The sequence below is a fragment of the Dendrobates tinctorius genome, unplaced genomic scaffold, assembly GCF_039654945.1.
Source record: "Dendrobates tinctorius isolate UK_male_01 unplaced genomic scaffold, ASM3965494v1 ptg000085l, whole genome shotgun sequence".
NCBI classification, from domain to species: domain Eukaryota; kingdom Metazoa; phylum Chordata; class Amphibia; order Anura; family Dendrobatidae; genus Dendrobates; species Dendrobates tinctorius.
This window is the reverse complement of record NW_027361753.1, coordinates 5,792,572-5,803,286: the sequence shown is the minus strand read 5'-3', so window position 1 is coordinate 5,803,286 and position 10,715 is coordinate 5,792,572. Positions and strand designations below refer to the sequence as shown.

The 10,715-nt window shown below is 53.6% G+C and overlaps 1 protein-coding gene across 1 annotated transcript in view; it reads left to right on the top strand.

Moving 5' to 3' along the window:
• The first annotated feature begins 845 nt into the window (after positions 1-845).
• Positions 846-10,715, top strand: part of SEC11C (SEC11 homolog C, signal peptidase complex subunit) — a 28,907-nt gene continuing 19,037 nt past the window's right edge. The window contains exon 1 of the mRNA XM_073584796.1: positions 846-1,019. Within this exon, the coding sequence (XP_073440897.1) occupies positions 963-1,019 (57 nt within the window). The 5' untranslated portion in view covers positions 846-962. The remainder of the gene's footprint in view (positions 1,020-10,715) is intronic.

Sequence of the window (10,715 nt, the reverse complement as noted above, 5' to 3'; positions counted from 1 at the left end):
GCGACTGTTCTCATTGCCCCCATACCAGCCATTCAATGGGTCGCCAATAGCGCCTTGCAAGAGACCGCTGCTTCAAGGCTCGGGAAAGGAACAAATAGAAGCGTGATTGAAAAATAATGAAAAGAGAAAAAAATAAAAGAAACCTGAAATATACAGGAAGAGAATAAAATAAAAAAAAAATAAATAAAAAAAAAAACCTCCTTGAAAAATATAGGAAGAAAGTGGAAAAACAAACATCTGAAAAATAAACAAAGAAAATGAAAAAAAAAAAAAACCCTGAAAAATATAGGTGAAAAAATAGAAAACAAATATGAATAACTTCTTATCACTTGATCATATAAAATCTAAAAAGAAAAAAAAAAACTTTGTAACTGCCTGAACTAATTCAAGCTTATATTTAGTTCACACAGTGAACGTCAAGAAAAAAATAGAAGTTTTGTAGTTCCCAATAAAGGGAATAAAAAATGGGAATAAAAAGTGGTCACCCAGCTTTCCCTGATTCCAGACCGGCAACTTTGCCAAGGGACATATCTAAATGTCTATAGACGCTACGATAACTGGGTGGCCACCCTTGTGGGAGCTGGGGACCCTCATACTACTTTCCCAGGGTACAAATACTGTGACCAGTCACAAGAGAAGCACGAAGACCCCCACAACAACTCTGCAAGCTGCACCGTCTCCACACACCTCCTCCCCTCACTGGGTTCCCTTTATACATTAAAGCCGTCGAAATGCATCATGGTCTGCGCAGTTCAAAACAAGCTCCAGACACTGTGCGCCTGCCCTGCTCAGACTACGATTCCCGTCATCCTTTGCGAGCGGCCTATGAACGAGTCACACATGGAACAGGGGGGAGCCGGGGAGGGGATGTTGGCAGCGGCGGGCGGGCGCCTCCTCTCCTCCTGCCAGCTCCTGGATAGTGGCAGCAGCTGCCACCCAGCACCCCCGGCTCCGTCGTCCCCATGCCATCCCTAGACATGGATCTGCTCGGGGATCTGCGGAGAATGAACAAGAGGCAGGTGAGTGACAGCGGCCAGGGGCCACACAGCGCTGCCAGGCAGGGGCCACACTCAGAAAAGTTACTGGTGCTGCTGAGAAGTGGGGGCCGGGGTGATGGGGGGCACACTGTCATCACTGGGCACTTATAGGTGGGTGATGGGGGCACACTGTCATCACTGGGCACTAATAGGTGGGTGATGGGGGCACACTGTCATCACTGGGCACTAATAGGTGGGTGATGGGGGCACACTGTCATCACTGGGCACTTATAGGTGGGTGATGGGGGCACACTGTCATCACTGGGCACTTATAGGTGGGTGATGGGGGGCACACTGTCATCACTGGGCACTAATAGGTGGGTGATGGGGGCACACTGTCATCACTGGGCACTTATAGGTGGGTGATGGGGGCACACTGTCATCACTGGGCACTTATAGGTGGGTGATGGGGGCACACTGTCATCACTGGGCACTTATAGGTGGGTGATGGGGGCACACTGTCATCACTGGGCACTTATAGGTGGGTGATGGGGGCACACTGTCATCACTGGGCACTTATAGGTGGGTGATGGGGGGCACACTGTCATCACTGGGCACTTATAGGTGGGTGATGGGGGGCACACTGTCATCACTGGGCACTTATAGGTGGGTGATGGGGGCACACTGTCATCACTGGGCACTTATAGGTGGGTGATGGGGGGCACACTGTCATCACTGGGCACTTATAGGTGGGTGATGGGGGCACACTGTCATCACTGGGCACTTATAGGTGGGTGATGGGGGGCACACTGTCATCACTGGGCACTTATAGGTGGGTGATGGGGGGCACACTGTCATCACTGGGCACTTATAGGTGGGTGATGGGGGCACACTGTCATCACTGGGCACTTATAGGTGGGTGATGGGGGCACACTGTCATCACTGGGCACTTATAGGTGGGTGATGGGGGCACACTGTCATCACTGGGCACTTATACGTGGGTGATGGGGGCACACTGTCATCACTGGGCACTTATAGGTGGGTGATGGGGGCACACTGTCATCACTGGGCACTTATAGGTGGGTGATGGGGGGCACACTGTCATCACTGGGCACTTATAGGTGGGTGATGGGGCACACTGTCATCACTGGGCACTAATAGGTGGGTGATGGGGGCACACTGTCATCACTGGGCACTTATAGGTGGGTGATGGGGGCACACTGTCATCACTGGGCACTTATAGGTGGGTGATGGGGGCACACTGTCATCACTGGGCACTAATAGGTGGGTGATGGGGGCACACTGTCATCACTGGGCACTTATAGGTGGGTGATGGGGGCACACTGTCATCACTGGGCACTTATAGGTGGGTGATGGGGGCACACTGTCATCACTGGGCACTTATAGGTGGGTGATGGGGGCACACTGTCATCACTGGGCACTTATAGGTGGGTGATGGGGGCACACTGTCATCACTGGGCACTTATAGGTGGGTGATGGGGGCACACTGTCATCACTGGGCACTTATAGGTGGGTGATGGGGGCACACTGTCATCACTGGGCACTTATAGGTGGGTGATGGGGGCACACTGTCATTACTGGGCACTTATAGGTGGGTGATGGGGGCACACTATCACTGGGCACTAATGTTCTGCATTTATTATATTTTTAAACATATTATAGATGCGACTGAGCTGCGTGTACTGAACAAAACACCAAAAAAATAGCTACTGCGATAAATATGGCTGATCCGGCCCTTTAAATTGAAGCCTAACTGCTGTGACCAGGGAACAGCCAGATGTGACGGCTGCAGCGGTCATGTACCAGCTTCCATATGGTGACCCAGCATTTCTTGTCTTTCATGTTAAAGCTCGGACTGTGTATGGTATTATATACACATAAGGGAATATCATTAACCTTTTCAGGACTGGACCAACATTTTGTTTTTGCACTTTCTTCCAAGAACCCCCCTTTTTTTTTTCTTTCCATGCATGGAGCTTGTTTTGTTACTTGTTCACAGAGGTGTCGTTTATTCATCAATTTTAGGGTGCGTGCAACATTTTTATCACTTTTTATTGCATTTCTTATTGGAGATATTGGAAGGTGCGGCCGCTGAAAAGCGGTAATTTTTTAATTTTTGTTTTTATCTTCTGATTTCATGTCATGGACCCCAATGCACCTCTGTATATGGAGGACCTTCATGTGCCTCCGATCTCATGTGGATGACCCCTCCGATGTTATGCGGAGACCCCCATGTGCTTTAGACCTTATATGAAGGACCCTATGTGCCTCCGATCTGAAGCAGGGGACCCCCTCTGCCTGTGTGTCTCCCGTAATGGTGGTGAGGACCCCCTCCACGCGTGCATGCCTGCCTGTGGTCTGGTGGTGAGGACCCCCTCCACGCGTGTATGCCTGCCTGTGGTCTGGTGGTGAGGACCCCCTCCACGCGTGTATGCCTGCCTGCGGTCTGGTGGTGAGGACCCCCTCCGCACACGTGCCTCCGGTCTGCTGGTGAGGACCCCCTCCGCACACGTGCCTCCGGTCTGCTGGTGAGGACCCCCTCCGCACACGTGCCTCCGGTCTGCTGGTGAGGACCCCCTCCGCACACGTGCGTCCGGTCTGCTGGTGAGGACCCCCTCCGCACACGTGCCTCCGGTCTGCTGGTGAGGACCCCCTCCGCACACGTGCCTCCGGTCTGCTGGTGAGGACCCCCCTCCGCACACGTGCCTCCGGTCTGCTGGTGAGGACCCCCTCCGCACACGTGCCTCCGGTCTGCTGGTGAGGACCCCCTCCGCACACGTGCCTCCGGTCTGCTGGTGAGGACCCCCCTCCGCACACGTGCCTCCGGTCTGCTGGTGAGGACCCCCCTCCGCACACGTGCCTTCGGTCTGCTGGTGAGGACCCCCCTCCGCACACGTGCCTTCGGTCTGGTGAGGACCCCCCTCCGCACACGTGCCTTCGGTCTGCTGGTGAGGACCCCCTCCGCACACGTGCCTTCGGTCTGCTGGTGAGGACCCCCCTCCGCACACGTGCGTCCGGTCTGCTGGTGAGGACCCCCCTCCGCACACGTGCGTCCGGTCTGCTGGTGAGGACCCCCTCCGCACACGTGCGTCCGGTCTGCTGGTGAGGACCCCCTCCGCACACGTGCGTCCGGTCTGCTGGTGAGGACCCCCCTCCGCACACGTGCGTCCGGTCTGCTGGTGAGGACCCCCTCCGCACACGTGCGTCCGGTCTGCTGGTGAGGACCCCCTCCGCACACGTGCGTCCGGTCTGCTGGTGAGGACCCCCCTCCGCACACGTGCGTCCGGTCTGCTGGTGAGGACCCCCTCCGCACACGTGCCTCCGGTGTGGTGGTGAGGACCCCCTCCACACACGTTCCTCCGGTCTGCTGGTGAGGACCCCCTCCGCACACGTGCGTCCGGTCTGCTGGTGAGGACCCCCTCCGCACACGTGCCTCCGGTGTGGTGGTGAGGACCCCCTCCACACACGTTCCTCCGGTCTGCTGGTGAGGACCCCCTCCACACACGCACACGTGCCTCCGGTCTGCTGGTGAGGACCCCCTCCGCCCACGTGCCTCCGGTCTGCTGGTGAGGACCCCCTCCGCCCACGTGCCTCCGGTCTGCTGGTGAGGACCCCCCTCCGCACACGTGCGTCCGGTCTGCTGGTGAGGACCCCCCTCCGCACACGTGCGTCCGGTCTGCTGGTGAGGACCCCCTCCGCACACGTGCCTCCGGTGTGGTGGTGAGGACCCCCTCCACACACGTTCCTCCGGTCTGCTGGTGAGGACCCCCTCCACACACGCACACGTGCCTCCGGTCTGCTGGTGAGGACCCCCTCCGCCCACGTGCCTCCGGTCTGCTGGTGAGGACCCCCTCCGCCCACGTGCCTCCGGTCTGCTGGTGAGGACCCCCTCCGCACACGTTCCTCCGGTCTGGTGGTGAGGACCCCCTCCACACACGCACGCGCCTCCAGTCTGGTGGGGAGGACCCCCTTGGCACGCATGCCTCTGGTCTGGTGGTGAGATGACCTTCTTTTTTTTTCCCGCAGTTTCTGAAACGATATATAATTTTTCTCCTTTGTGTAGGAAGCCCTGTGCCGATCCGTTATAGAAGGCGCGGTGGGTCGTTAATGGGAAGTGCCGCGGTGATGACTGAGTATCCCGAATTAGATCAGTGTCGGGGCACATTAAATTTTAGGAGCATTACGGCGGCTTCTGTGCAGATTTCTCCTGCGGTTGCACAGACCTCATCCCTAATAATTTCACTTCCAATCATTTCCCATATGCTGCTCTATAATAATGATGGTGTTTTATAGGGCAAATTAGGGCGGTAAAATGCCTCCGTTCCTCCTGCAGCGAGCGCTCGTTATTCTTAAAGGGACCTTTTAACTATTATTTACTTTGATCTATAGTATGTGTAGTGTGACTCCGGGGTTTGACCGGGCACCCAGAAAAGTCTCTGACCGCCCCAAGAATTGGACTCTGAATGCGCCATCAGTTTGCACTTGTGCTCCGCTGCCACATTCATTCTCTATGGGACTGTGGAACTTTCAGAACTTTTTTTCACCTTTGCACCAAGGTGCTGTTTCTGGCATAATTTTGCAGTATATGTTTGATTTTTGTGCTTTTTCATTGGGGTTGCAGAGTTGACTTTCGAGCGTCCGCTGCCTAGAGACATTTTTGAGGATCTGTCTGGAATTTAATGTCTATAGGGGTCACATTTCTAGAGAAATTTTTTTTTTTAAAATGAGTAACTGCGGCCCATACTCACAGTTCTTAAGCCCTCCAAACCTAGTACCCTATCCTACTGCTTCGATGTGTATGTCAGAGAGGTCCTGTTATTATGTAACAGGTGGCTCTGGATGATCAGCTCTCTGAGTTCTTGAATAGGTCCATGATGTAGCCCTCTGCATAGTGGATGGCCTGGGGTGGTAGGGAAAAACAATGAATTGGAAGAGGATGCAATAGAATTTCAGGAATGGTGAGAGTCCTAGAGGAGTGATCGTATAGCATAACCTAGCAATTGGGCATCTCCTTTAAAAAAAAATAAAGACCTTTTTAAATTTTTTGTTTGATTTCTATCTGGGGTAATTGCTGCTGTTCCCCTGAATCCAGCGATGTTTTTCTTTCGTTTCTACTCCTCTCCTTTCCTGAGATATGGCCCGTTTTTTCCCTGTATATAAATCCAGTCTTGTTAGACAAGTGGGCGTGACCCCCCAAGAAGTCACACCAAGAGAACACTTGAGGACCATGCCCACTGCTCTGAACAGACTAGATTTACATACAGAGAAGAGGAGGCCATATCTCAGGAACAGAGAGGCGCAGGAACAAAAGAAAAACTACGCCGGATTCTGTAGAACATCGGCATTCACACCGTGTTAAAAAAGTGACCTATTTCTCACGAGTGGTAGGCCCCCTTTAAGAATGTAAATATCCCTTTAAATGTCGGGAGGGTATAAGATAAAGTATCTGCAAATACATCTAACCTTGCAGCTTCAAATTATATGTTAGAGTGCTGCTTTAGGTAACTCACCGACCGAGGTCGTCCTGGTTAGATACCCCTTCAGTGCTGATATAAAAGGCAGCAGCATTGGCCCAGACTTCTGTGGAAAGCTGTGATTAAAGCCCCCGGTGACTTGCCGAGCGCTAAGCAATCTATCACAGCCTTCTTAGCCGTTCCTCAGGTCTCAGCAGGCCGGCATTTATTTTCTGATGTATTTAGCCGCATTACAATGCAGCGAACGTCGGAGTGTTTTGTATTGTTTTCGGTGTCTTTTTCCACTCGTCTCCCTGCGGCGAGGCTGTAAAGAGCCTTTTATGCACATAATTCCTGCCTGGTTACTGCGAAATAAAGAAAAGACGCTGTCACCATGTAATAGCGATCTGAATGGGGAGCGAGCGTCCCCGGCTGAGAATGCGCCGAATATATATATAGATAGATATTATAATATCTATTAAGGTTATCACTGGATAAAATAAAAATAAGTAAATTTTTCTTCTTAAATACATTATTTCTCTCTCTATCGATTGTCAATATCTCTGCTTGCAGACAGTGAATGGGAACGTCCCCGTTTCTGCCCATCTCCTAATTCTAAGCACATGCCGAAAAAATTGGACCGGGACGAATTGATGGGTCTTGTTCCGACCTCTGAAAATGAACTGATGGTGTCCCCTTCATTGAACTGTGTCGCGGCTTGTATCATGCGCCATGGCGCCGCAGCAGATAACCGGCTGCCCAATTAAAACCTAAAGGGGGATGCATTGCAGCCCCTTCATTTATGAAGATGGGAATACCCCTTTAGCAGTTGGTCACCAGGTGGGTTTAGAAAATGCGGAGCCGTGCCGACGATCTGATCCATAACTGCTGGAGTAATGCGGCACCCAGCGCCGTACGGCAGTGTAAGGTCGGCCACGTTACATCTCCACTCGACAGGATGACAGGAGCTTAATGAGCTCCCTTCTCATTAGTGGCACAGAGCAGCGCGCCTCCGTCTGCCAGGAAATCAATATCTGTATCATCTGTGCAATAACCTGCACCGGAGCTGTAATCCGCCATCGTTAGTCACTGTCGATGTGACGGTCCGCTCTGCACCCGGGATTGGAGGGCGGCATTTTACGGGCCACATCCCGACCATTGGGTCACTTTTTTTTTTTTTATCAGACTAGACAGGTTATAGTCCTATATATTTTTTTTTTTTTTTCTTGAAAGTTCGGCTGACAGCCTATTTGTCCCCCAAATCGTCTTAGTAGTTGACTCCCAGAACCGGTAACGTAGGACGGTTTTGCCAATTTTTCCTAATCTTTCAGCGGTGCCCTCTGTCACTCCAAAATACATGGATGAGGTCTGGAGAAGAGCCCCCGACCTTCTAGGTCTGCAGTCCCTGACATAAGTGGTCCCATCAAGGCTTAGTGGGGGCCTCTTGAGTGTGCTTCAGCTCTTGTCTTGGTTGCCCCCAAGTTTCGGCAGGAACTCCATGCTCTTTTTGGCTCCTACAGAAGGAAAAAAAAACGTGGTTCTTGGCCTGAGGTTGCGTGAAAATTTTAGGGTGTGACCCTGCAAATAAGGCTTTAGGCAGCAAATTCAGGAAAGTATATTTGCTCTACAGCCAGCAGATCTAATAATTTTATACACTACTGATGCATTTCTCAGCCACGGTCAATGCCCGACAGCTACCGCCGAGACCAACCGTGATAAATGTCTCCTGCTCCCGAGCCGGGCGCTTGAAGGTCGGAGATCCTTCATCTGGTGCTACTGAATGCAGAATATTGTGAATGGGAACCTGTCGCTCTGCTCTATTGAAGCAGGGGGTGTTGCTGTGTAGGCGCTTGTCACCCAGTCAACATGATGCCTTCTTTTTAGAGATCCGATGTGCCAGTCATGAGAAATTTATCATAGAAGCCAAGTGCAAATTATCGGAGCCCCCAGTACACAACTGCCTGATATGAGTGAGCGAGAGCTCAGGGGTCCAAATGACCTCTATTTAGTCACGACCTTCCCGGCCTGACTGAAAGCTGCAGCTTGTGCTCAGGGAGGTGAGAACACAGCAGTAGGAGGAGAGGAGTAGGGTCAGGGTAGGTGAGCAGAGACTCCAAAGCAGTTAAGAGACACTGAAGAGCTGTCAATCAGGTTAGGTGAGTCAGCAACATGGAGGAGGGGCACTGAGGAGCCTGTCAGACAAGGTGGAAAGGGATTCAGCAGCAGGGAGGAGGGACTCTGAGGAACTCTCCATAAGGCTCCGTGTATGGATATTTAATAGGAAGGAGGAATCCGGAGGAGAAGAGATTAGTGAATAATTTGCTGAACACTTTTTCAGGGGCAAGATTACTGTTCCATTGTTGCTGAACAGGAGCCCGATCGGCATCCATGGCATCTTGTGTGTAGTAATGATGTCACACCAGTCTGGCTAATCAAAAGAGGAGCCATGGATGCCGACATGTAAGAAGCGGTTAGAAGACTTACGGGATACTGACGTGACTGTTGGGCCAGGGTACAATAGATCGATTTGCTCCACTTCACTAGGGACCTTTCAGTCTAGTTGGGTGGAGATGCAGCAGGGTGGAGGGACACTGAGGAGCTGTCAATTAGGCTAGGTCGGTGCAGATTGCATTTAAACTTTCAGAAAGCATTGTACAGCCATTCTCACATTGATTTATAAAGTAAGTACACCAGCCTCATCTGGTCCGAGAGATCTCTCTAATAATGTATGTAACACCCAACGTACAATGCTGTTTGCACCACTGTCGTGGCATAAAGAAAGTTGCAGATTTTTACTACCCCTTGCTACTTGTGAAAAATGTGAAAAGCAGCAAATAACATGGGCATGGTATAGGAGTGAGGACCCTAAAAAAAAGATATTTTTTTTTTTTCGGGAAAATCGTTTCCTTAGAGCAAGGGGTTACATTTGCCTGTGCTTCAGCGACTTCCCTGAACGCTCTTTCTAGACCGCGCTGTCCGGAGCGCCGTGCAAGGCAGGGCTGTAAATGGAGGTGGCACAGATGGGCAGTAATGAGCCGGTTTCCTGGGTAACTCTCGAGCTGGCAACATCTGAGCGATTTTTCCGGCCGCATATTCGCTTCATCGTGTTCTCGGAGAAACAAAATAGAAATCTTACTGAACGGAGGAAACATGGCACACACGGCCCCTTGTAGACATCCATTCATCAGCATGGAGCTGGAGAGGCGCCCACGTTTCTTACCAACACTCAGTGATTAATGCCGGCGCCGATTATTCAATGATTTTTCATGAACAGCAGCGCTGGAATCAGGGGACACCATGCCAGCTGTGCTAAGAAACACCCCAGAAAGAGCGAGCAGTGCAATACAAATATATACATTATACGTCTCCGGCTGCCGGTCCAAGCCGGGCTCCTATAGGGGTGTAGTGCCGCTCCCAGCCGGGCGCCTATAGGGTGTAGTGCCGCTCCTATAGGGTGTAGTGCCGCTCCCAGCCGGGCTCCTATAGGGTGTAGTGCCGCTCCCAGCCGGGCTCCTATAGGGTGTAGTGCCGCTCCCAGCCGGGCTCCTATAGGGTGTAGTGCCGCTCCCAGCCGGGCGCCTGTAGGGTGTAGTGCCGCTCCCAGCCGGGCGCCTGTAGGGCGTAGTGCCGCTCCCAGCCGGGCGCCTGTAGGGCGTAGTGCCGCTCCCAGCCGGGCGCCTGTAGGGCGTAGTGCCGCTCCCAGCCGGGCGCCTGTAGGGCGTAGCGCCGCTCCCAGCCGGGCGCCTGTAGGGCGTAGCGCCGGTCCCAGCCGGGCACCTGTAGGGCGTAGCGCCGGTCCCAGCCGGGCGCCTGTAGGGCGTAGCGCCGGTCCCAGCCGGGCGCCTGTAGGGTGTAGCGCCGGTCCCAGCCGGGCGCCTATAGGGTGTAGCGCCGGTCCCAGCCGGGCGCCTATAGGGTGTAGCGCCGGTCCCAGCTGGGCGCCTATAGGGTGTAGCGCCGGTCCCAGCCGGGCGCCTGTAGGGTGTAGCGCCGGTCCCAGCCGGGCGCCTGTAGGGTGTAGCGCCGGGCGCCTGTAGGGTGTAGCGCCGGTCCCAGCCGGGCGCCTGTAGGGCGTAGCGCCGGTCCCAGCCGGGCGCCTGTAGGGCGTAGCGCCGGTCCCAGCCGGGCGCCTGTAGGGCGTAGCGCCGGTCCCAGCCGGGCGCCTGTAGGGCGTAGCGCCGGTCCCAGCCGGGCGCCTGTAGGGCGTAGCGCCGGTCCCAGCCGGGCGCCTGTAGGGCGTAGCGCCGGTCCCAGCCGGGCGCCT